The following is a 26,069-nucleotide window of genomic DNA, read 5'->3' as shown; positions in this document are numbered from 1 at the left end:
CCAGGGGCATCTCGGCTGTGTCCGGAGGTCTCCGAGAGTGGTGTGCGCACTTCCGGACCTCAGACTGGGCTCGCGGTGGTCAGCACCTTCGACCTGGCTGGTCCTGAGGCCCCCGCGGCATCTGGGACTGGCTATTCCCTCCGCCCGAGCGGTAGAGAGGGCACGTGTGGCAGAGCCACGGCTGCAGAGCTGGCGGACGCTGGGAGGGGTGCTGTGCTGGGTGGCGGGTGGCGGGGGAAGGGGGGTCCGGTGGGCGGCTCCATCTGACGTCTACTGGGGAGGGTCGGGGTTCCTGTCTGGTTTGGGGCGGGGGCCGGGGGCAGGCTGGTCTCACTGCTTTTCTGCCGTCCTGCAGCCAAGCCTCGTCGGAGCCCACGGTCCGCAGGGGGCTTAGCGCGGTGGACCCAGTGACAGCCGTGGCCCCGGTGAGCTGGGGGGCAGCTCTCCCCCCAATGGTCACCCCTCTTTCCCGACGGTGCATTTGTTTCCATCCCTTGACCTGGAGCTTCTCTGCCCATCCAGGTCCCCGAACTCCGCTGGTGCGGCCCGGCCTCCCGTGGCTGAGGAGGGACTGCTGAGGAAGGAACCCCCTCCTGTCGGACCCTCCGTCACTCCTTCGGACCTCACGTCGCAGCCAACGGTAGGCTCTGAGCTCTGAGGGCAAGGAAGGAAGGATGTGAAATGATTGGTACTTCATGGATCTGTGGTGCCAGTCTGCATCTGACAAACATTTGTTGAGTGTCTGGGACAGCCACTGGGGAAGCACCAAGTCCCATCCTTGGCTAGAGCCCTATGGAGGTGTCGGTCCTGTGAATAGATAAGGGCCACCAAGGTGTGGGTGCTCTGATAGCTATCCCTACTGGATGAAGGGACCCCCCAGGCAGGAGGTCAGTTCCTGCTGGGGGAGGCGTGACTGAGTATCAGACTTGAAATAAGGTCTCCATGGGTGACAGGGGGCAAAAGGATTAAGGGTAGGGAACAGTCTATGCAAAGGCAAGAGGCCCCCATGAAGCGTGCAGGTACTGCTGGGTTTTGTGCCATGGAAGAGCTGGGGGGCAGAGTGGGGAGGCTGGAGGCTGGAGGTGGTTTCGGGGAGCATATCAAGCTGGGCTAGGGGGTATGGACTGGGTTCCATGAAGGGTTTTAGGCAAGGCAGTGTTGTGATGAAGTTTCTCTTTTGGTGTGAATATGACCAGCATTGAGTAGAGTTGATGGGGACTGAGCTAAGGTGGTGGGAAAAGTGCGTGGAGGAAGCCAGGCCCGCGCTGGCGAGGGTGAGAGAAGCAGGGGTGTGCGAGTGCATGCATCCGTTTGCAGACTGTCGAAGAAGGCAGGAGGCGGACACGGTTCGGTGTAGACGGTTCTTTCCCCACACTCTACGAGGAGAAGTAGAGCCACGGTGGCGGTACCCGGAGATGCAGAGATGGGGTTGGATCTGTCGTTCTTTGAGGCTTTTTTGTTCAAGATACAGGACACACTTGAGCTGGCGGGAAGGGGGTGAAGCGAAACCGGTACTACAGTTCTACATCTTGATGAGGCTTATCAGTTGTTTCCATCATGACTTGAAGGAGGTGTTTCTTCTATCACAACCCATGATCTTTTCTTAACTGTGTTCAGCTAATCCCGTTAGAAAAGATCTCCAAGTACAGCGAAGGGAGAAAAGAACGAAACTCTTTTCAGTCACCATTTAGATGGAGGAGATGTGAAAAGTTTGTTTGCTTTGGATTTTCTAAAGAATTAAAACCTTATAAGTACCATTGGAGCTATTTTAATATCACCCCTCATTGCATTTCCCTTCCTCTCTGGGTGACAACTCCTGAGGTCGCTTTATTCTTACATGTTATTTACTTACTAGATGGGAATGTGGTCATGAACAATATATTGTTTTGTGTGTTCGTTACCTTTGCCTGTATTACTTTGGCTGTGTCTTTTTCTCATTTATTTTTAGTATTTTTTTCATATATTCCAGATACAAATCCATTTATGGCTAGGCACGTTGCAAAAATGTTGACTAGATTTTGATCGAGACTGGTATTTCCTTGATGGGTCTATTTCCGAGTACCAATTCGTTTTATTTAATGTTTAGTGGTTGTTGTTGTTTTTTTTTTCCAGTTTTCTGTTGCTTTGTCAATTTTAGGACTTGATATTTTTCTAAGAAACTGTCCAGTTTAACTTCCGATTTATGGCATTGCATTGTCTGTAGGGATCTTGTAACTTAAAGGCATCTCTGCTGTATCTGAAATTTGTCTTTTTTTCATGTCTAAAAATTGGATTTTTGCCTCCTCTTGCTTTCTTGATCAAGGGTGCTCGAACTTAGTCTATTTTATTAGTTTTAAACATAAACCAGTTATGTTACTAGTTTTAATCTTTTTGAAGAATTGATTGTATTTTCTTCTTCACGGTTTTTTATTTGGGCAGAACTTCAGAAGTAAAGAAAAGTCACAATGGTAGAATGTACAGAGAATTCCTGAACACTTTTCATCTGAATTTCTCGAATGTGAGCATTTTAACCACATTTGTGTAGGGGACTTGAGGGATTTCAAGGCCGATTAAAGAAAAAGATACAACCATGTGACCAGGAGCACACGCAAGTTTTATTTAAGCATGCAAGTGAGGGCAAGGTCCCTCACAGCATGAGACCATCCAGAGGTTAGGGTCCAGGGGTCTCTTCCCAGAAGGGAGGAGGACAAAGATACCCCTGGTTATCTCTGGCTCAGAGGTTCTCGGGGTCCCTCTAGCCACATGGTGTATTTTTATCTCTGGCTACCTGATGCTGGCTACAGACGCATGGGGTAGGCAAAGCAGGCAGGCTCTAAATGACTAAAAATCTGTTTCTATTTGGCTTGTCTTTCACATGACTGCACATTAACATTGGAGTTTGGTGCTACTGGCCTTTTGAGCTGCTGGTCTCAGCCTGCTAGGGTCCACTCCACAGAGGCCATCATTGGCTCATTCATAGACAATTTGCTTTCTCCTTCTTTTCCTCTCCCCTCCATACATACGCGTGTGGGTACACACTTCGTGTGAATTTCCCAAAAACAAGGCCATTGTGTCAGGCGGCCACAGGATAATGATCAACACCAGGAAATTAGCACTGATACAGTACTGTTGTCCACAGATCTTTTTTTTTTTTTTTTTTTTTTTTTTTTTTTCTTTATTTTCCTTTTCTTGCTGAAGGCTGTTGTCCACAGATCTTACTCACAGTTTGCACCCGTCGTCTCAGGAAGACCCTTTCTGACTCAAGGAGATCTCCGATCATGCTCTGCTTTTATCCCCCCAGTGTCCTTTTATCGTCTTTTCTCTGGAACAGTTCTGCAGTCTTTCCTTGTCTTCAATAAAATAGCAATTTTGACGAATCCAGGCCAGTTGTTTTGTGGAATGTTCCTCAATGTAGTTTTGTTGAATGTCTCACCATGATTGCATTCGGGTAATACATTGGTGGCAGGATTTTTTTTTAAAAGCTGTTCTATTATTTCTTTGATTTCCTCTTTTTAAAATCTCTGCTCAAAAAAAAAAAAATCTCTGCTCATACGTGCTTCTTTTATGGCTTTTGGGTTTACGTTTTTCTGTGCTGGCCTCCTGCGATGCATGTCGTTAATTTTCCATTTTTATCTAATGAGTATCTTAGGGCTGTACTTTTTAAAAAAAAGTGTCTTTGCAAGTATGTCTCCATTTTGATGTGTAATATTTTTGCAGTCATTGTTATAAATCTGCATACTTCTTATTTTCCAGTTGTATTGCTTTTTGGTTTAGAGAGTGGTATCTATACAATATTCATTTTAACATATTTGTCGAAGTTTATTCTTAGCTTTTTTAGGTCAGTTTTTATAACTATTCCAAATGTGCTGAAAAAGAATTTATGTTCTCTTGTTATCAAGTGCTTGCTTCTGTCCGATCCCATAGGTCAAGCTTTTAAATTGTTAATCAAATGTTGTATACGCTTGCTATTTATTTTTTGTATCCGGAATCTTAATTTCTAAAAACACGTGCTAGAATTTTTTCACTATGATAGGGGATTTGTTGGTTTCCCCTGCGTGTTTCACGTGTGTTTGGGCTACTTATGCCTCCCATCTGTGTGTTCGTGTGCCCAGACCCAAGATCAAGATGGCCTCTGGCCCTTGCTTTGTCTCTGCAGTGGGTGGTTCTCTTGCTTTTTGTAATTTCTTTTTTCTTTTTTTTAAAGATTTTATTTATTTATTTGACAGACAGAGATCACAAGTAGGCAGAGAGGCAGGCAGAGAGAGAGGAGAAAGCAGGCTCCCCATGGAGCAGAAAGCCCGATGTGGGGCTTGATCCCAGGACCCTGGGATCATGACCTGAGCCGAACAGAGGTATTAACCCACTGAGCCACCCAGGCTCCCCGTAATTTTTTTTTTTTTTCTTTTTTAAATGAATGCTGGGCATTGTGGGGGGGGGGTTGGAGACCTCTGCTCCCCTGTCACTGTGCATGGGGCTGGGAGGCAAGAGGTTGGTCTCTGCAAGACCGGTTAGGAGGGGACAGGGCTGGCATTTCCTGTTGCTCTGGTTACGGTCTGGCCGTGGCCTCGCTCCACGCGAGGTGGGCTGCTCACTGTTCCCTGCTGTTACTTTCTCTCCGTGCTGATGCTTGGCTTGTTGCTCGATGCTGCTTGGGCTGGTGGTAGGGGGCCCTGCGTCTCTGAGTCGAGGGGCTGGCAGCTTGTCAGGGCTGCTGCCCCTCCCTCTGGAGTAGGAGCCTAGGATACATGCCTGCTCCCTTCCCACTGGGGAGTTTTTCCCCCCTTTTCCCCGTCAGGAGCTGGCAGTCTCACCTGTGCTCAGGGAGCAACAGGTTTTGTTGCCCTTCCCTTGGCGCAGTGTAAGGCTTTGTTCCTCAGAAGTTTCTGGAAGGATGGGCCTTCCCCGCGTTTCCCACAATGGCAGCCACTCTGCTCCTCCAGACCTTCGCTATTCAGGGAGTCTCTCTGTGGTCTCATGCCCAGCCCTAAGCCTTCTCCTGAGCTCCCCGCAGAGGGCTGGGTCCCAGACGACCCCATACCCCGTGATTTAAAGCAACACTCACTGTCACCTCGCAGCTCTGTCCAGTCCAGAGGGATGTGACTGGCTGCAACTCCATTCACGTCTTCCAAGGCCAGAATCAGAGCGTGGGACCGTGGGCCTCTTCCCCGGGGCGCTCAGGGTACCGTATGTCCAGGCTCACGGGGGTCGGCAGAAGTCAGCATCCGGTGGTTTGAGGCCCAGGGCCCCTGATTCCTGGCTTGCTGTCAGCCGAGGTTTCTCTCGGCTCTTCACACGGGATGGCGTGAGGTCCTTCTTGTGTTTCCACTTCTCCGCCCCCAGTCAGAGGTAGATGTCCTGCCGATGTCCTCACGTGAGTCTCCCCACACTGTCTATTTGCAGGTGTTCTTAGCGTCTGGACAAAGGCTAAGGATCGGGCTGGGACCTGGTGGCTCCTTTCTACCCCCAGACTGCCTGGAAGCAGGAGCTGAGCCTCCGCCCCACGGTAAGTTCTCAGCAGGAGAGCAGAGCTTTGCCAGTCCTCCAGCCCCAGGCACCCCACCAATAGGATAATTCTTGTAAAGGTGACCCGGGGAGCAGCAATCTACTTTGGAAGCAGGGCACCCTCTCTGAGCTCCCCCTTAGAGCTTAGGGCTGAAGCTGGAGGTCCACGCAGTACAGGGCAGCCCCCAGGAAAACGTCCCTAAAATAGCTGAGGACCTGCTTGTTGACCGTGAATTTGGGGGATGCCATCGTATCAGGGGATCATCTAGGATTTGGTTTAGGGGAAGGTTTGCTAGCAGGAGAGGGATCCCCTGCTTTAGGGTATGAGAGACAGGAGCAAGGGAAGGGATCCCCGTGACTCTCGGAGGACGGCCCCCCCCCCCCGCCCCGATCTCTCTACACTCCGGTGCATTCACTGTCCCTCTGTCCTGCCCGCGCCCCCCACCCACTTCCCCACCCCCATCCCCACTGCCCCGCACTCCACTCGTGAGACGTAGACCCTCCTCGTATAGTCAAGGCATAGAAGTTGTTTTCTTAACCTAAGAGTATTTCATTTTTCCTTCTCATGTTAAAGACGAAAGAAAATGCGCGTGAGAGCGGTGTTCAGAGCCGCCCAGCTCTCTAGAGGCCGAGCCAGCTCTAGCGCCCAGGGCTCCCGACTGCCAGGCGGCGGCTTCCTCCCGTGCGCCTCGGGTCATCGCTAAAACCCGCCCCTTCCCACCTTCCACCCCTTCAGACCCTCCCACGGATTTCCTCTCCTCCAGGGGAAGGACTCTGATAGGCGGTCATGGAGAGAAAACCCAGTAAGATGATATATTTTTATGAAATATTGAAATATTGAACAGTGAGCATATGTCGATTGTCTTAAAAAAAACTAGTTAAATGCCACGGTTTCGAAACGGAGCCTACCACGCGAAGGTCACTGTTGTTAACGTTGTGTGTGTTTTGTGCAGAATTTTTTCTTTATATGTTTTTACAAAAACCCACTCCACAGGCTGAAACTGGATGTACACGAACAGGAAAGAGAGTAGAGTGTCCCCTCTGACCAGGGTTTTGGACCCACGCGTTGGGTCTGCCTTCCTGTCCTCATTTCCCTGGGGGCGCCAGGACAAAGTACTACAGACTGGGGCGGCTTGAAGCTCAGGGATGGGATCTGTCTCAGCTCAGTTTGGGGTGGGGCTGGTTCCTTCTGAGGCTGAGCTGGAGCACTTGCTCCGGGCCTCCCCCCTGCTTTTGGCGGCTTGCCAGCAGTACTTGGCATTTCTGCCTTCATCTTCCCTGATGTTCTCCCTGTGCCCAGTTTCCCCTTTTCACAAGCATGCCAGTCCCACTGGGTTGGGACACCCTCCATCATCATCTGCAAAGACTCTCTCGCTAAATTAGGTCACATTTGGAGACACCCAGGGCTAGGATCCCCGGCATATCTTCTTGGGGGACAGAGTTCAACTCAGAACACTTCCCTGCCAGAAGGAGCTCTCTGGTAACCCAGAGTGGTTCAGTCACTTGAAGTTGTGATGAAGACCAGTCTCTCTTCGGCTGGCTGCTTTTGGTCTAGTGCACAGCTCACTCTCCCGTCCAGTTCTGAGCTTCCCCCGCTCCCTGCTGTGGGGCTGCAGGTCTTCATTCCCAGGTGGAAGGCCTGTGATCCTTTCTGTCTCTGCTCTTCCTTAACCCTTCATTCTCCTCATCGGACTGCTTCTTTCTCCACCACGGGCGGGGCAGGAGGAGGGGAAAGTAGCACAGATATCTCCTTGCTTGGTTCTCTTGGTAGCTTCACCTGCCTAGCTGGCTGCCCTCCATCATTCCGGAGGCCACCTGATGGCCTTTTGGGGGTGCAGAGCTTGTGATACCAGCCTGGGCTGTCTGGCAGACCTCAGTGCCCAGCCCCAGCTCCTGGCTCAGTGGTCCTTCTTCTCTGTGTTCTTGCTGTAGAGTTCATGCCCACCTACCTTCCCGCCCTCCAGGTGCCACCAGGAACTCTCAAGTCCTGGTTCCAACACACGGAGACTGGGCAGGGGGGCTCCTGGTCCTGCCCCCTCTCTTCACCTGATCACCGTGGTGGCCCTTGCTGGCCTTTAACTTCTGAGTTCTTTGGTTGCAAAGCTCACTCTCGCTGCTGGGCTCCTGCATGCACAAAGCTGTCCCTGGAGAGCTCGTGCCCCCGTCTGCTGAACCACCATGTGCCCCAGAGTTCTGCACCTGGGCACACATCCAGCCTATGGGGGGGCGAGTTTACCCCCCCCCCTTTTTGCAGGCTCCCTCTGATTCGCTTGTAATGACCCTCTTGGTGTAGGAAGGAAACAAAACCCCACATACACCTTCAGTAGATACCTCTCCTTCTGCCGTTCCTTCTCCAAAGGGAGGCGTCTGTCGGGTTGGGTCTAGCGGCTCCCCCGGAGAACTTAGGGTGTTTGGGAATTTAGCTAAAACTCCAGGGACCTGGGAAAATCCCATCCATCTACCTGATACCCATCTGTGAATCACGTGTTTATGGATTACATATCCTCCTTTTTTTTTATCTTTCCCCCACTTACTGGTCTAGCCAGAAGCGATTTCCATGTTTGATAGTTTCTTGTATGATAGTTTAAATTGGTTCATAGCACGGCACGCTTGAATTGTATGACACTTGACTGACTAATCTCTTATTTTAAAAATGGAGGTCATCTCCAGTTAAAAACAAAACACCCTCAGGATTCTTTACGGAGTTTCTGTAACTCTAGAGTTTTAGTGTCTCTGCAGACTTCTCGGACCCAACTCCCGTGTGTCTCTGTCCCGAGTAGGAACATACGTAAGATCAACCTCGTGTGTGTTCAGGAGAGAGATAGGTGTGGGGTCCAGTTGACGCTTCCAGCCACAGTAAATTTGCTCCTGAACCTTCGTGTTCCTGTTCCCTGGCAAAATGAGGAAAGGAGGAGGAGGGCTCAGGAGAAGCCATCAGATCTTGTCCCATATTTGGTAAGTGGCAGAGCCAGACTGGAACTGCTTCCCGGGCAGCAGTCAGCACAGATGAGCCAGGGCGGTTGTGGTGAGCAGTGACAGCAGACAGACCACCGGTGCGGGAGGAGGAGCGCACGGAGCCCCACAGGTCCGGGGAGGGGCTGGAGGGCCGAGATTCCTCCCCCCCCCCCCCCGCCCCCCGCCTGCCCTACCTGAACTCCATTTAATGGACTCTGCCTTCAGGAACCCATTTTTATATTTTCCTGGGAGTGGTCCTCAATGCCTGCCAGGGGCAGGCCTGGTGACGAGCTTTGGGTTAGAAGCTTAGTAGACAACAAATGTTTTAAAAATATACGAAGTGCCTGTTAGTCATAGGGAAAGTTAGGAAATTCATCTAAGGACAAAGAAAGTATTTTATTGTATTTTTTAAAAAAGATTTTATTTATTTATTTGACAGAGAAAGAGATCACAAGTAGGCAGAGAGGCAGGCAGAGAAAGAAGGGGAAGCTGGCTCCCCACTGAGCAGAGAGCCCGATGCGGGACTCGATCCCAGGACCCTGAGATCATGACCCAAGCCGAAGGCAGAGGCTTTAACCCACTGAGCCGCCCAGGCGCCCAGGACAAAGAAAGTATTTTATAAAGTGGTCGTGACCCAACTGCCCAGAGCTAACCACTAGCTTTTTTGTCTTACATCATTTCAGAGATTGTCCTGCGTGAGCATGTGTGTGTGCATGCGTCTGTGTGTATGGGAGTCAATAGTTTCGACCACCTTTTTTTTCAGTGATGAGTATGCTGTCGCTAAAATAGTTTTCCATGATTTTATTTTCATAAGTTACATAGCGGGTTCGTTTCCCTTTGGAGGTAGTGTGTTTACTCATCCCCCTTCGTTGGTTGTTATTTTCTCTTTTATTTCGGAGTTTTAACAAAATGTAATAGATATCTTGGCACCTAACTCTTTGCCTAAACTCGTGACTGTTTCTTCAGAATAAATTTCTATGAATTAATTTCTGGGGAACGAGGGGAGGGGTTAGTAAATGGCACACTGATGACTGAAACACAGGATACGTATGTGGATTAAGTAGAAAAGTTGAGAGTGGACCCTCACAAGGTGGGGTCCCCCATGACGCGCCAAGGCGAGGGCGTTGTGTGGTGGCAGGGTCCTTGGGGGAAGCCTGTCCTCCCCCTGTGCCCGCAGCGAGCTTGGCCTCTCACGTGCTCTCCTCTCCCCACCCCGTCTCTGCTTTCACAGGTGTCTGCTTTTCCTGGCCCATCAGGGAAGGACCATGTACCAGGTGAGTAGGGCATTTTTAAATTTATTTGTTTTAGATTTATTTATTTGATAGAGTGAGAACTCGAGCAGGAGGAAGGGGAGAGGGAGAAGCAGACTCCCTGCTGAGTGGGGAGTCTGACGTGGGCTCGATCCCACTACCCTGAGATCACGACCTGAGGAGAAATCAGGAGTCAGAGGCTTAACCAACTGTGCCCACCCCCAGGTGCGCCGTGGCATTTCTTTATACTCCACTCTGCTTTACTGGGCGGGTTCGGGGATGCTTCTCAGAATGCATCCAGTCAAAACAATGCAAACAGGACCCAGGGTCACTGAAGATGGGAAATGAGTAGAAGGGGGCGGCCCTGGGAAGGGCCGGGCGGATAGAGTTAGGAGCTGCCCGATAAACTTGTGTCTGACAAGACTGGCTCTCGGAAAAGACAGATTCCATCCCACGTATGACTTGATCCCACGTATGACTTGTGTTGTCTGCTTGGGACTGGCATGTCAACTTCTTAGAGGAAATAAAGCTGCTTTCGGTACTGAGGAGTTTACGTGATGGGCCTTGGCATGAGCGGGCAGGGTCCTCTGTAATGAGAACACTGCGGCAGACGCGCCAGCAAAGCTTCTGCGACTTTTCCCCCAACTAAACGGTGGGTCTTCCGTCAGTGTGGAGATCTGTGATTGCGGTTGCTTAAGGAATCAAAATTCGCACTTCTATGTAAATAGCCTTGTGATGTCGGACTGACCTAGGGGAGACACCGCATTGTGCAGAGGAAGGAGCGAGTCCCGTGTTCTGCAAATTCTTTCTCATAGTAAGTTTTGACACAGATGGAGAGTGAACAGCTCAGTTTCAGTCTTTGGCAGGAGCGTGGAGGGAAGATGGTCAGAGCGCTCCTGGCCTTTTCTCCTGGGGTCCCAGGTTCCTCTTTTCATGACTTAGACCTCACGCATCTGCCCTTGGCCCCCCTTCCTTACGGGGTCACTGTGATCAGATGTCAGTGACGTTGTCTGCTCCCAGCCTGTCTGCGTTCTCTCATTCGTCGCGACAGGTCCCTCCCTTTACCCCGGGTGCAGGAACTTGGGAACAGGAAGTGTGCTGGCCAGAATCCACGTTTCAAGAGCCAGAAACCCAGCTAGAACTAGGCAGTACCTAGACCGTGGGAGGAGCAGGTTGCAGCTGGGACTCAGAGACGGTCACATCGAGGAATGCAGGTGTCGCCTGGAGTCTTTCCGGTCCTTTGCCTCTGCGTCTGTGACTTCCTTCTCATACACCAGCATCATCCGTGAGGCCGGAAGCAGGCATGGTCCACCCCCCACCCCCAGGAGTTCTGCCAGAAATAGGGACTGAGTCCCCTCACAGAGCAAGTTTGTGTGGTCTTTGGGAGAAACTCAGACTAGCCCAGCTTAGGCCACGTCTAGGGCTGAGAGGCTGGGTCAGCGGCGGAGTGCCCCCAGGAGCACCACCTGCTCGGGGTGGGTGCAAAGGGCGCCTGCTAGCCCAAGAGGGAGCTGAGGCCTTGTGGACGAGCATCACATGCAGTGGAGTAAGGATACAGTGCAGGATGGTTAACTACAGAGCCTTGGCCGTACAGTAGATCTTTAGATCTTATTCATCTTCCGTAACAAACACTGAACCCTTAACCAGCACCTCCCCGTTTCCCTGCCCCTCCCAGCCCCTGGTACCCTCCATGCTACTCTCTAGTTCTAGGAGTTTGGCCATTCTAGAGCCCTCATTAAAGTAGGATCGTCCAGTGTCTGTCCTCCTGTGTCTGGGCTATTTCATTCCGCATAATGTCCTCCAGGTTCATCCGTGTTGTCCCAAATGAAGGGATGTCCTTCTCTCTCATGGCCAATATTCTGTGGAATGTGTACACCACATGGTCCGTTCATCTGCTGATGGACACTTAGGCGGTTTCCATCTCTAAGCTACTGTGAATGATTCTGCAGGAGGCATGAGAATACAAGTATCTCCTTGAGACCCACATTCCATAAGATCACATCCTCTTCGAGCACAGAAACATTCACTTCTTCCTTCCTAATTTGGATGCCTTTTATTTCTTTTTCTTGTCCGATTGCTCTAGCCAGACTTCTGGTACTAGGTTGAACAGGAGAGGTGAGAACGGGCCTCTTTGCCTTGTTCCAGGTCTTAGATGGAAAGCTTTCACCACTGAATGTGATATTAGCTCGGGGATTTTCATAAATGGCCTTTATTGTGTTGAGGTGAGTTCTTCCTATTCTTAGTTTGCTGAGAGCTTTTAATCATGAAGGGTGTTGAAGTTTGCAAAATGCTTTTTATGCAGCTATTGAGCGGATTTTGTGATCTTTATTCTTTGTTCTGTTAATGTGGCATCTTGATTGGATTTTCATGTGTTGAACCATCCTTGCATCCCAGTGATTAAACCCTACTTGGTCATGTGTCTGATCCTTTTACTGGGCTGTTGAATTTGATGCGCTGATATTTTGGTGAGGGTTTTTACATCTCTATTTAGCAGGGTTATTGGCCCGTAGTTTTCTTTTTGTGTGAAGTCTTTGGTTTTGATATCAGAGTAATGCTGGCCTTGTAGAAGGAATTTGGAAGTATTCCTTCTTTTTCTGTTTTTTTTTGGGGGGGGGAAGAATTTAAGAAGGATTGGTATTAATTATTATTTAAATTTTTGGCAGAAGTCACCCATGAAGTCCTGGGTGTTTCTTTGTTAGGAGTGTTTTGGTTACTTCATTCTTTTTATGTGTTTCTGGTATGCCCAGGCTTTCTGTATCTTCTTGATTTGGTATTGGTAGGTTGTATTTTTTTTTTTTAAGAATTGTGTTAATTTTTTTTCTAGGTTGTCCTGCTCGTAAGCATAGAATTGTGTATCATAGTTTTTCAGGATCTTTTTATTTCTCTGGCATCAACTGTAATGTCTCCTCTTTCATTTCTGATTTTATTTATTCCAGTCTTCTCTCTTTTTTTTTTTCTTAGTCTAGAGTAAGTGTTTGTCAACTTATCATTTCAAAAAACCAACTCTTAGTTTTATTTTGTTTCTATTATTTTCTCTTCCCTATTTCATTTATTTCTGCTCTAATCTTTATTATTTCCTTCTGCCAATTTGGGACTTAGTTCTTCTGTTTCTAGAGGTACAAATTTAGATTGTTTATTTGAGATTTTTTTCTCTTTTTTAATGTAGGTGTTCGTTTCTACAAAACTCCCTCTTACTGCTGCTTTTGCTGCATCCCTTAAGTTTTGGTCTGTTGTGTTTTCATCAATCTTAAGATATTTCATAATTTCCTTTTTGATTTCTTCTGGACCCAATGGTGTTTAAGAATGTGTTATTTAATTTCCAATAATTTAAAATTTCTCCCCTTTCTATTATTAATTTCTATTTCATTTCATTGTGATTAGAAAAGATACTTGGAACAATTTTGGTCTTTTTAAGTTTGTTAAGACTTGTTTTGTGATCTAGCTTGTGATCCATCCTGGAGAACATTCTGTGTGCTCTTGACAAGAATGAGTATTCTGCTGCTGTTGGGTAGAATGTTCTGTAGATATCTCTTAGAGTTATTTGTCTATAGTGTTGTTCATGTCTGCTGTTTTCTTGTTGATATTCTGTCTAGACAATCTACCCATTATTGAGAGTGGGCTAGTAAAGCCCCTTACTAGTATTGTAATGCTTTCTGTTTCTTCCTTGTGATTTGTCAATGTTTGCTTTATGTATTTAGGTCCTTTGTTGTTGGGTGCATATGTATTTAAAATTGTTATATCTTCCTGTTGAATGGACACTTTTATAATTATAAAAGGACTTTCTTTGTTTCTTGTGACAGTATTTGACTTAAAGACTATCTTGTCTGATACAAGTATAACCAGACCAGCTCTTTTTTGATTACTACTATGTGGCATGGGACATCTTTCTTCATCCCTTCATTCTTACCCAATACATGTCCTGAAGTCTAAAGTGAGTCTCTTGCAGACAGCATATACTTGGGTCTTATTATTATTATTATTATTTTTAACCTATTCAGCCACTCTATGTGTTTTAATTTGGGGAGTTGAGTTTATTTACATTTAAAGTGACTACTGGTAGGTAAGGACTTACTGTTGCCACTTCGTTCATTGTTTTCTGTTCTGTAGTCTCTTTGTTCCCCTCTTCCTCTCTTGTCTTTATTGTGGTTTGAGAGTTTCTTGTAGTGACATGTTTTGATTCTTTCCTCTTTATTTTTGTGTATCTGTTGTAGGTTTTTTTGGTGTAGTTACCATGAGGCTTACACTGAATATTTTAGACTTCTAGCAGTCTCTTTTTGCCTCGTAACAACTTAACTTCACTTACATATGCCGACTCTACACTTCACTTCCTCACACATTCATACTTTGTTATTTATATCAGATTTTTTTAAAAGATTTTATTTATTTATTTGACAGAGAGATCACAAGTAGGCAGAGAGGCAGGCAGAGAGAGAGAGGGAAGCAGGCTCCCTGCCGAGCAGAGAGCCCCATGCGGGACTCGATCCCAGGACCCTGAGATCATGACCTGAGCCGAAGGCAGCAGCTTAACCCACTGAGCCACCCAGGTGCCCCTTATGTCAGATTTTACTTCCTTTTATATTGTGTTTCCATTAGTAAATCTGATTATAGTTTTTTTTATGTTTTTGCCTTTTAACTTCCATATTTGTGTTAAAAATGATTTACATATGGTTACAGTCTTACCACATTCAATATAAAATAATTTGTTGTTTTGGTGCTTAATTCATCCAGAGAGAGAAGACGAAGAAGAGAAAAGAGAGCCAAGCCCTGTTCTGCATGTGTGGAATCCTTTTGCTCCTTTCCTCTTGTTGCTACTTTAATTTTGACAATATCTCATGTCATTGATTATAATTGTGCCCCAATTTTATTTACTCATTCTCTCCCAGTGATTCCCTACCTTTTTCTACATCCCGTCATCTCTTATAGTTCCGCTCCTTAAATACCGTGTTGGGAGTCCCCATTGTCTTGTAGGAGAAAAACCCTTTGTCTTGTGATATGCGCTCGTTCTCTCTCTCTCTCTCTCTCCCCCCACCTCCTTCTCTCTCTCACACACACACAATTCTACATTGATGTTCCCAAGTATTTGTAATTCCTACCAGATTTTTTTGTGACGCCTTGCTTTTGCTCATGCCATGCCTCTTGATAGGAAATACCTTCAGGGCTAGCACATCAGGACGTGCTGGTGATCTTTCATGATTCCGCACAAAGGCAGCCTCCAGTGAAGCTTAACTTGACATCCGACATTTGACTGCTGTCTTTGTTCTGTCCTTAATATACTTCCATCATAGCCGTATGGAAGTCTTACGTTTATCTCACTCCACCAGGCTCCAGAAGCCGTCACAGCAAGAGTAATGCTGCATTCAGCTTTCAACCCCAAGCACCCAGCAGAATGCCATTAACCTACCAAATCTTCTATAGATGCTCACGCACTGAAAAATGAATGCATGAATAGAGCTCCAGAAGCAAGATCTTTTCTAATGAGCTTTTTCTTCTCTTCCACGACATATAGTACAGAGTTAGGGGCACGTTAAGTTCCCAAATCACTTAACATGGGGAAACCTGACATCCGAGGTGTTGACACCCATCACCGCTACACCTTTGCCATGGTACTCTGTGCGGAGCATTCCAGATTAATCAGGAACGTGTTGTTCCAGCGGTTGTTGTCATTCAGAGACGTGGCTGTGGGCTTCACCCGGAAGGAATGGCAGCAGCTGGACCCCACACAGAGGACACTGTACCGGGATGTGATGCTGGAGAACTATAGCCACCTGGTCTCAGTGGGTGAGGCGAGCTTCCCGTGTTTCCCAATTCTATCCTAGCTCCTTTCTTTTCTCGCTTACGCAAAACTTCTCAAGGACTAAGCATGTTTGGCCTTGGGTTTCAGTTCAACAAGGCTCTGGCTCTCATCTCGCCTGCGTTATTTGTGAATTTACCTCCCAAGTGAGAAACCCATTCTTCAGCCGAGATGGAAGTGTTTGTTGAGCCCCCTGAACCTTCTGCTTCCTTAGGTGGCCCACGTGGCTTGGCATATATCCTCATAACCAGGGATATTTCTCATCAATAGGGTATCAAGTCACCAAACCAGCTGTGATCTCCAGGTTGGAGCAAGGGCAAGAACCATGGATGGAGGAGGAAGAAATCCTCAGATGGAGCTTTCCAGGTGAGAGAGGATCAGCTTGCAGGGCGGGGTGGGGCGAGTGGACATCTGGTTGGTCACAGAGCTGAACTTTGGGTGGGTTTCAGGCAACTGTTCTTAAAAAGCCTTGGATCTTTGCAAGCAGTTGTGGAAGTCTTGGCCCGAGACCTTGAGTTGCCCCAAATGACTCCCGCTGCCTGCACACATCCCACGACGATACAGGATCACACTCTTTCCCCTGGGTTTTAGAGAAAGACCTGTTCTCTTTTTATTCTGTTATTTTGACCCGACTGTCCCCATCTGAGACCTTGCTTGCTCAGTGTTTCTCTAGAATCTTCAGTCTGACCCTTTCTCCCATGGTTGTGAAACAGATTTCTTCATGTTTTCAGGGATTTGTAGATCGCCCCTATTTTATTTTTTTATAGATTTTATTTATTTATTTGACAGAGAGAGATACAAGTAGGCAGAGAGGCAGGCAGAGAGAGGAGGAAGCAGGCTCCCTGCGGAGCAGAGAGCCCGATACGGGACTCGATCCCAGGACCCTGAGATCATGACCTGAGCCGAAGGCAGCGACTTAAACCACTGAGCCACCCAGGCACCCCGATCGCCCCTATTTTAAAATAACTTACTTTTTGCCACTCACTTTTATTTCATTGTCTTTTCTTTTATTGCAAAATGCCTCAGAAACTTAATTTCTCCCTTTTATGTGACTTTAAATGACTCTTCTTTCAAAACTATGTAACATGGCTCCGTTTTGCTTAATGGGTCATAAACGAAACTCCTTTCTCCCTGTCCCAGTGTAATCCCAAGGGGAGAAGAGTGTTTCTTATTTGTCCTTATTCTGTGGGACACACGTGGTGGTCACTGGCTCTTCCTTCCCTCTTCCTTCTGGGACCTTTTATCCTTCCAGGGTCTTTTTATCAAGCATTTGTTTCAGGGACGTTGTTATTAATCAGGGATGCACAGCAGAATCACCTGGGGAGCTTTAAAAACACCCCCTTGGCTGGGTCCCAACCCGGGACACCCTGATGTAGGCAGGGCGGAAGATCAGTAGATACTGATTTTTGTCCATTAGGAGTTTGGCAGTGGGACTCAAGGAACTGCAACATTTCTACACCAAGGAGCTCCTTGGCTGTTCTGGGTCTGGGCGTGAGAGGTGAACCAGTGGGTACAGTTGGTGGTTTAAAATGTAAACGAAGCTAAAAGCAAATGAGCATGCAAGCATGGGATGCAGAATCCCACATTTAAGAACCTCCGCATGGTTGCCATAGTGACGGGGATGCCAACATGCCCCCGCCCTTTCCAGTTTTTCTCTCGTTCCCTTTTACTTGCGTGTCCTCACCTTCTTCCCAATTGACATGTCAAACTCATTAATAGCAAAGCTATGTGTATTTACTGTCCACGGTAAATCCCTCTTTCCAGTATCCCATTTTTTCCTTTCAAAAGCCAAGGGATACGGTGCCTGGGTGGCTCATCAGCCAGGCATCTGACTCTTGATTTCAACTTGGGTTGTGAGATCGAGCCCCGTGTGGGGCCCTGTGCTTGGCGCGGAGTCTGCTTGGGATTCTCTCTCCCTCTCCCTCTGGCCCTCCCACTCAGGCTCACTTGCTCTCTCTCTAAAATAAGTAAATCTTAAAAAGAAAAAAAAAATCTGGGGCGCCTGGGTGGCTCAGTGGGTTAAGCCTCTGCCTTTGGCTCGGGTCATGATCTCAGGGTCCTGGGATCAAGCCCTGCATTGGGCTCTCTGCTCAGCGGGGAGCCTGCTTCCCTCTCTCTCTCTCTGCCTGCCTCTCTGCCTACTCGTGATCTCTGTCTGTCAAATAAATAAATAAAATCTAAGAAAAAAAAAAAGCCAAGAGACTAGGATGTGTTTGTAGTAGGTTTATGATTGTGATGATTGAATCTCGGCAATGAGGTGTGAAACCACAAAGGTAATCTTCCTCCTAAGTGTTTGTGAAATCATTTAGTTCTGTGACGTGACCCTGGAAAGATTAACAAGTTGTGTCATTATTTTTTTCCCCTAGAAGAAATTTTGCAGGTTGACCACCCAGTAGGAAGACCACCGGAACACCAGAACCAACTTCTGAGGCACGTTGCATTCCTAGACAAGCAAGAGCCCTCAGAGAAAGGGCGCCACGCGTGTAACCCAATTGAAAAGACAGTCTGTCGGGACACAAACCTTGCTCCTTCCAAAGAGCAGATCCATACATGTGACTCGTGTGGAAGGAGGCTACCATGGAATGTAGACGTCATCCCCAACGCCTACCTTGCAAGAAGGCGATTTGAGTGTGACGGACAGGGGAACCTGTTTCTCTACTCCAAGCTCGAAACCCCCCCTTCTGTAGGGCGGCCACGTGAGTGTGACCAGTGTCGGAAAGCCCTCCGCGGGGACCAGGCCCGGAGTGCCCACTGGGGAGCTGGTGGCGCCGAGAGAGCCCACAGGTGCCCGCGTTGTGGGAAAGGCTTCTCCTACGAATCGGAACTCAGGACACACCTGGGTGTGCACGGGGGTGAGCAGCCCCCTGCGCCTGGGGCCCAGGGGCTAGGCTGCAGGGTTAGCCGGGGAGGTCACAGAGAGAAACGCGGGGGGGATGGCAGCGGCGGGCCGCTGCCATCACAGAAGACGAGCCTGTCCTTGCCCGCCGCAGCTCTTGCAGGAGGGAAGCCGTACAAGTGCTCCGAGTGCGAGAAGACCTTCTCCCACAAGTCCCGCCTCATCGAGCACCACCGGTCCCACACGGGGGAGAAGCCCTACGGCTGCAAAGAGTGCGGGAAGTCGTTCTCGCGCAAGTCGTGCCTCATCATCCACTTCCGGACCCACACCGGGGAGAAGCCCTACGGCTGCGGCGAGTGTGGGAAAGCCTTCTTCCAGAAGTCCCACCTCATCCTGCATCAGAGGACTCACACGGGCGAGAAGCCCTACAAGTGCAGCGAGTGTGGGAAAGCCTTCTCGCAGAACTCCTGCCTCATCATCCACAAGCGAACTCACATGGGCAAGAAGCCCTACGAGTGCTCCGAGTGCGGGAAGACCTTCTCCCAGAAGGCCAACCTCATCCGCCACCACAGAATCCACACCCGGGAGAAGCTGTACGGGTGAGGGAAGAGCGGGGGCTTCAGCTCCCGAGTCCCGGCGTGTCGGTGGCAGTCGCACCTCTGGAGGTTGTGAGTGTGGAAAACCCTTCGGCAGAAAGTCCAGTGCTGCGGGTATGCGGAGATGCGAATCCAGGGGAGACTGGACTAGTCAGGAGAATCAGGAAGGGCCCGTCTCTTAAAACCAATGAATGATGCTCTAGCGCGATATATTTTTACAGGGTATACCTCATTATAAAGTCTATCTGCATTAACTGTGGCTATAGGGCTTTGAAATCTGTGACTAAATTAAATCATTAAGACAACAGGTCTAATAAACATCAGAGCAATCCCAGGGGGCGCATAGGGGGTCTGTTCCTGAGGACGCCGCCTAGAAAGAATCTGATTTATTTTAAGCCACGTTGGTAATTGGCTGTAAGTGTGAGCTTGTCAGGCAGACACACCGGAGTGTATGGAATTACCTGTACCAGGACGTCCCATACGAAATCAGGCCCTTTTGTCTCTGTGACGTACTCCGTACCCAGACCAGCAGGAGCTTATTAGACCAGGACTCCAGACCCCAGCCCAACATCCCATCCCAATTTTTGTTTGCTTGCTGGATCTGAATACCAGCCATTTCCTGACCGATCCTGAGGATCTCTCCGCTGACTGGTTCCTAATCAGGTTTCATATCGTGTAAGGTCAGAATTCCCTTTTCTGGCAAAACGGTGGGCCACTTGAGGCAAAAGCCATTCCACCATAAGTGACCGGAAATGATGGCTGGTAACAGATAAGGTTCTTTAAAACGCATAGTTGGGCTGGCAAGAAAACCAGTGCAGTGTCCAGGTGCCAGCGAGGTTAGCTGAGCAGAGAGCCAAAGATGCAGTTGGAGGGCGGAAACTGGAGCTGCCCCGACGGTTTAACTTGGTTTTCCCCAAAGCTCAGGTGTTCGAGACCAAAGGAGGATGCGAGGCAAGGCCGTGGGGCACACAAGGCGAAGAGTGGGTCCTGAAGTAACTTACAGAGTCAGAAATTTCAGAAGTCTGTACACGCGGGGAAAGGGGGTGGGCTAGGGAAAAGTCTCCCTTGCTCCAGAACCTTGTCTGCCTCTCCTTTGGGCTCTGATGGGGAAAGGTTTACCCCGATGATTCATGAGCTCTGACCAGCATCCTGTGTGAGTCAGAATTTGGAATTCCTCTTATTCCTGTCCCAGTCTTAAAACTAACCAGTCAATATAGAAATTTGCCCTGTTTTTGGAACCAGTGGCAGAAGCAAACAAAATATATTTTGGAGGGAAACACTCTCAACCCACATTTGTCGGCATTTTGACATACAAAACCCCACATGACTTCATAATCCCCAGCTACAAAACACGAAGGACCAAGCTACAGCAAGACGGTTAACAGATACTTAAAATAACGTCCAGTATTTTAGGGTCACAGAAACACAAAATTCTAGAAGAATAACTGCCTTCACAAATGATTGAAAGCAAAGACTTAAAACCACATGACAGCAAGGCACAAAGCCAGAGAACTGGTCTCTTTGGACAGGGGAGCTCACTGAGTGTCTAGAAATGAGAAGTACGGGCATTGCAACGTGAACACCAAAATGCTGAGCGGAAAGCCCAGATACTCAGCTCCAGAGAAAGGGAACAGAGTCGAGCAAAGCAGTTTCCCAGGAGTCCGTCTACAGAGAAGCATCTAGATTAAAACGCTACAAGCAAGCAGGAGTTCCTAAGAGGCAGACTATAGGAAGAAGAGAAAACATGGCTCAGATATAACAAGATGTGAGCTCACAGGCTCAGGCGGCCTGCGCCCAGGCGGGTGAACAGTAAATTCGCATCTTAGATACGTACCTGTACCTGTTGACAGCCAGCTAAGCTGCTCCTCGGTATCGTATCGCAGCTCCGCACCCGAAACATCTGGCCGAGCGGTCTGCGGGGACCCGACACTGATCCGCCGGCCCCGGGATCACAGCCGCAAAGCCATGAGCAAATGTGAGGTCCCTGCATGCCTGCCTCCCACATCCTTGCGAGCTGCAGACTCCCCTGCTCGCCAGCGCTTGTCTGCCTTATGCGCCCCTTAGCCAAGACCCCCGTGGCGCTTACCTAAACCCAGCTTCTCTGGTTTGAATGGACCAGTGTGGTCCTAGCCTACGGGCCCTAATAAAGTCACGTGCCCCGGGTCCAGTCTCTTTCTGCTTTCTGCCTTGATGTCCCCATGTGGCCCCTCCAGGCCCGCTGTGTATTTCTTGCCCCGCCCCCAGGGCCTCGTGAATAATAAATGTCTGTTTCCCGTTCTCCTGTGGCCTGCTGTTGAACCCACCGACCACCAGCGCTCCTCTTAACGAGTGTTAGTTCAACAAAGTCCTCACAACTGGCCCCAGGAACAGGCTGGGAGGGTCCGCGGGGAATGCCTTTTCCTGCTCGTGGCTAACTGGCTCTGCTGGGTCGGCCAGTCTGTTTGGGGTCCCGCGCTTGCCGGTCTCAGGGGGCACTGCTTTGGCCTGAGGCTGCTGATCGTCAGAGTCCTTCCTATCCCAAAGTGCAAGCTGGGAAAGAAGCAACCAGAGTCCTCCTGGACCTGGGAGGACTGAGGCGGGGGTGGGTTTGAGATGCTGGGGGTCTGTCTTCAAACTGTTGATGCCCCAACGAGTTCCCCCAGCAGGTGCTGGGCTTCAAGCGAGCGAGCTTCCCCACTCTGAGCACCTGCCTGACCGAGGCTCTGAGGACCTGCCTGGGGTAATGGCCAGGACAGGAGTGTGGGCTACGATAGAGGGGCCCTGTGTGGCCTTAGAGGACAGAGAGACTCTCCTTCCCCACCAGCTGTGCTCCCAGGTGGCCCCGGGACACCTAGTCTTGCCTGGTGCCATAGGGGCCATCGAGCTCAAGGGCCTGCGTGCCCTCTGTTGCTGTACACCTTGGCCCTCGACCCTGGGGGTTATTGTGGATCCCACCCTGGGCACACGGTGGCAAGGGATCTAGTGGCCTGATGCCAATGATCCGAGAGCCCCCTGCAGGGCCCGAGCAAGTTAGCAAGCTCCCCGCTAAAGCCAAAGCCCACAGATGTGGCTCTGGGCTGGGCAGCTGGCAGGAGGCCGACACGCCAGGTCTGGGGGTCCTCCTGGGACCTCTTGCTGTCACGTTGCTGCAAGTTCCTCATATCCTGGGGAGGCTGACGGGGACACCCCGGAGAGGGAAGGGACCTTTCCAGTAAGGGTCTGTAAGGTCACATCGGTGGGGGACGGTGGAGAATCGGAAACTGGAAAGTGTCACGTGTCTGAAAGCTGCTAAGAGAGTAAATCTTCAACGTTCTCTTCGCAAGGTGGAAAATGCGGCGAGTGTGAGATAATGTTAACCGTGCTTGTGATCGTGTTATGCTGGACGCATCTATCAAATTGTGCTGTACAACTGAGATTACTGTCATTACGTATCACTGGTATCTCCAACATCAGTAAATAAAGGGAAAAAGAACCCCAAACTCAAAACTTGATGCGTCTTGAGACTCACCATATTCTAAAGGACCTTGTGCAGCAGGAGGGGTTCGGACGGCTTCCGGCTGCTTGGTGGTTCACACCCGGTGGGGCGCCCCTCCTCTAAGCCCAGCCCCGGAGCCAAGCCAAACCAGCCCCGCGCACAACCACAGACGGCCACGCACCGGCCCTTCAGGATAGAAGACCTTCTCCTACCTGGTGGTTTCGGGGGCGGGGATGGGGGTCACCTCTGGTGCCTGGAGCCAGAACTCCTGTGTGCATCGGGACATCCCGTTCTCTTCCTTGCACCGGCCTGAGGGAGACACGGAAGGTGAGAAAGCAGGTAGTGTGGGTGGGCGGAGAGCCGGACAGACAGAGACCCCATCACGAGTCATCTGAAGCAGTTGGGAGCCCTATGTGGCGTCATATATTCCCTTCTTCCCGGGCTCCAAGGCAACCCCTATAGATGGGCCATTTGCCCAGCCTCTCAGGCTTCCAGTGTCTGAATGGGACTCTAGGGGAGGGGGAATGTTTCTTGGATGAGTTCCCTCCCACACGATCTGGACCTCTGGCCCTGGTACAATCAGGTCTGCTGAGTTTTCTGGATGCAGTTAGGACACCAAGTTACAAGCCCGCTGCTTCCGAGGCTCCTTGCATTGATTGGTAAGGTGGGCCCCAGAATTTGCCAGCTGAGGTTTTCAGCCAGTTCTGACACCCTGACCACAGACCCCAGAGGAGGACTCCATTGGACAGATTCTTGCCCTTGGTAGGACTCCAGAGCATTGCCCCTGGGCCTGTAGCCCATATGTGAGACCCCCAGAGAACCCAGGAGCTCGTGCATGGTTTGTTCCTCCCATCACATATTAAGAACCACCAAGTTCACAGATCGGGAACTAGAAGGACAGGGTCTGAGGTCTGGCTTTAGGGGGCTCACCGTGTAGTTGCGTGGAGGGTGTGCGTAGATGAGCGGGAAGTGAAGCACATGCTGAAATTATATTTTGGCGTCGCAGCTGTTGTCGTCGAGAGGAGGAAGGCATGTTCATAGGTGGAAGGAGAGGAAGAACGTGTACCAGGGGCATAAAGCAGCAGGAGCAAAGTCACGGCAATCCCGAAGTCTTGCCTTACTTGGCGAACAGTTGAACCAGCTGTGGTTTACTTACAGACGGCCAAGTGCACCGACCCGATGTAAGCATCTTGATGGGGATTTGTACACATGTACGCCCACGTCACGACCAGCCAGGTCTGAATACGGGACTTCTCCTGTGCCTGTGCCAATCCAGACCCTTCTCCCAGGTAACCCCTGTTACAGGATCAGCCACCGCTGATGAGTCTGTCGTTGGCCTTATGAGCAGGGAGGCATTTGGTGTGTGCTCTCTGAGTTTCGCTTCTCATACTCAGTGTCATATCTGTGTCTGCCAACAGCAACACGTGTCTCTTTCTTACTGTGTACAATTCTGTCACGTGAATATGCCACAAAGTTTTTGTTGTCTATTTCTTTTCTTAAGAGGAGGAGAGAGAGTGGGGCGGGGTGGGGGGGAGGGCAGAGGAGGAGGGAGGGAGAGAATCTACAGTGGACTCCATGCCCAGCACGGGGCCCAATGTGGGGCTTGAACTCGTGACGCTGAGATTATGACCTGAGCCAAGATCAAGGGTCAGGTGCTTCATCGATTGAGCCACCCACGCGCCCCATCTTTGTGTCTATTCCATGTTCATGAACACTTGGCTTGTCTTCGGTTTTTGTCTATTATCACTAATGCAGCTGTGAACCTCTTGCGCATGCACTCATTTCTCTTCAATGGATACTGTGTGGCCAGACGTCAGAGCCGCTGTTCTCAGCCAGGGCTGACCTCGCCCCTTGGGTGATGTTTGGTCACGTCTGGTGACAGTTTGGGGCATCTCAAGTGTGGGGGAGCGGTGGTGTGTTCCTGGCGTCTACTGGGTAGAGACAAGGGCTGCGGAATGTCCCACAGCACACGGCCACCAGCAGGAACCGTTCAGCTTGAAATGTCCATGGACGCCAAAGAACCAGGTTGCGGTGCGATTTCGGAGTCCTCATAAGCTGTACACCACGTTTCCATCCAGCCCGTCCTGGGGAGCCACAGATGGCTCTGGAGCAGCAAGGTTCCGCTCAGTGAAGGAGGAGAACAAGTCCCCAAGCTGGCACTTTCTGCCCTTGCTGCCCTCAGCCCAGTGTCCCCAGGAATTCAGATGTCTGGAGCCTCCGTCTGCTCTTCCTCTGGCCTCCGTGCCCTGGGCTCTTCCAGGCACCCGGGGGTCTCTGCACACCTGTCCACCAGTCTCCACGTCCGTCCAGCATTTGGAGCCCAGAGCTCCCATAACCGACAGGCCAGCCTTACAGGGAGGAAGGTGGGGATGGGCACCTGAGTGGACAGTGGCCCGATCAGATTTCAGGACAGACACCCCCTGGCTTGCACCGTTAGTTGATGTCGGCCTGGTGGACAGGCCCTGGCGTCCTGCCGCTGACTGCCCGCTGCAGGGCGCCCTGCACATCCCGATTCCGCAGCGTGTAGATGGCGGGGTAGAGCAGCGGCGTGAGGCTGACGTAGATGAGTGAGACCAGCTTGTCCTCCTCGAGGTCACGGCTGCTCAGGGGTCTGGCGTACATGGCTGTGGCACAGCCGTAGTGGAGCACAGCCACCGTGAGGTGTGACGCCACCGTGTTGAAGGCCTTGCGGCGGCCTGCAGGCCCCCCAACACCCAGAATGACCACCAGCACCCTGGTGTAGGACAGCAGGATCAGGGCCAGGGGCAGCACCAGCAGCAACAGGCAAGCCGCCAGCAGGACCCGCTCCTGCAGCCGGCGGTTCCCGCACGCCAGCACCAACACTGCCGGGAGGTCACAGAAGACGTGGTTGACGAGGCCACCCCGGCAGAAGGGCAGCTGGAAAATGGCTGTGGTGAGCCCCAAGGCCAGGATAGAGCCCCCAGCACAGCAGGAGGCGAGGAGGCACCAGCAGAGCCCCGTGGTCATGATCTGGGGGTAGGAGAGGGGGTGGCAGATGGCCAGGTAGCGGTCCAGGGCCATGGCAGCCAGTAGCAGGCACTCGGAGCCTCCCAGCGCCACAAAGAGGCCCATCTGGGCAGCGCAGGTGGCTCGGGCCACCGCCTGGCCCCCCGGCGGCAGCAGGAAGCCGGCGAGCATGCGCGGGGTCAGCACCAGCGTGTAGGCCACCTCCACAGCGGACAGTGCCCCCAGAAAGAAGTACATGGGGGTGTGCAGGGCAGGCTCCACGATGGCCAGGCCCAGGATGAGCAGGTTTCCCGCCAGCGTGGCCAGATAGAGCGGCAGGAGGAAGGCGAAGAGCAGCAGCCGCAGCCCCTGGGGCCATCCGGAGAAACCCAGGATCACGAACTCCTGCGCCGCGGTCCAGTTGGATTCTGGCCAAGGGCTCATGTCGGGACCTGCAGGGGGACAGGCGGGCGGGCCGGAGAGGAGGGTCACGGGGACGCGTCCCTCCCAGAAAACACACGGACGGCCCCCACACCCCTTCCACCGGTGACACTGGGCTTCATCCCCAAGCTGGCACTTTCTGCCCCTTGCTGCCCTCAGCCCAGTGTCCCCAGGAATTCAGATGTCTGGAGCCTCCGTCTGCTCTTCCTCTGGCCTCCATGCCCTGGGCTCTTCCAGGCACCCGGGGGTCTCTGCACACCTGTCCACCAGTCTCCACGTCTGTCCAGCATTTGGAGCC

At 50.7% G+C, this 26,069-nt stretch overlaps 2 protein-coding genes across 9 annotated transcripts; one reads left to right on the top strand and one right to left on the bottom strand.

Moving 5' to 3' along the window:
- On the top strand, window positions 1-21,186 carry LOC123933560 (zinc finger protein 300-like). 8 transcript variants are annotated; one of them, XM_045992870.1, is made up of 10 exons: window positions 1-78; window positions 356-425; window positions 523-640; window positions 5,380-5,482; window positions 6,056-6,284; window positions 8,210-8,436; window positions 9,668-9,710; window positions 15,338-15,464; window positions 15,748-15,843; window positions 17,844-21,186. In XM_045992870.1, exons 6-10 carry the CDS (start codon window positions 8,381-8,383, stop codon window positions 18,914-18,916), a joined length of 1,395 nt encoding a protein of 464 aa, XP_045848826.1. In that variant the 5' UTR covers window positions 1-78; window positions 356-425; window positions 523-640; window positions 5,380-5,482; window positions 6,056-6,284; window positions 8,210-8,380; the 3' UTR covers window positions 18,917-21,186. The 8 variants fall into 8 exon arrangements, with proteins under 8 accessions (XP_045848826.1, XP_045848825.1, XP_045848824.1 ...); XM_045992869.1 differs by having other exon boundaries at window positions 17-151; XM_045992868.1 differs by having other exon boundaries at window positions 17-425; window positions 6,218-6,284; window positions 8,262-8,436.
- A 3,610-nt stretch (window positions 21,187-24,796) lies between these two features.
- On the bottom strand, window positions 24,797-25,774 carry LOC123933561 (olfactory receptor 10AC1-like). Its single transcript, XM_045992875.1, has one exon. It carries the CDS (start codon window positions 25,772-25,774, stop codon window positions 24,797-24,799), a length of 978 nt encoding a protein of 325 aa, XP_045848831.1.
- Between the last annotated feature and the right edge of the window lie 295 nt (window positions 25,775-26,069).

This window comes from Meles meles, chromosome 21 (genome assembly GCF_922984935.1).
Source record: "Meles meles chromosome 21, mMelMel3.1 paternal haplotype, whole genome shotgun sequence".
NCBI lineage: Eukaryota > Metazoa > Chordata > Mammalia > Carnivora > Mustelidae > Meles > Meles meles.
The sequence above is the reverse complement of the archived record's forward strand: the minus strand, read 5'-3'. Positions and strand labels throughout refer to the sequence as shown.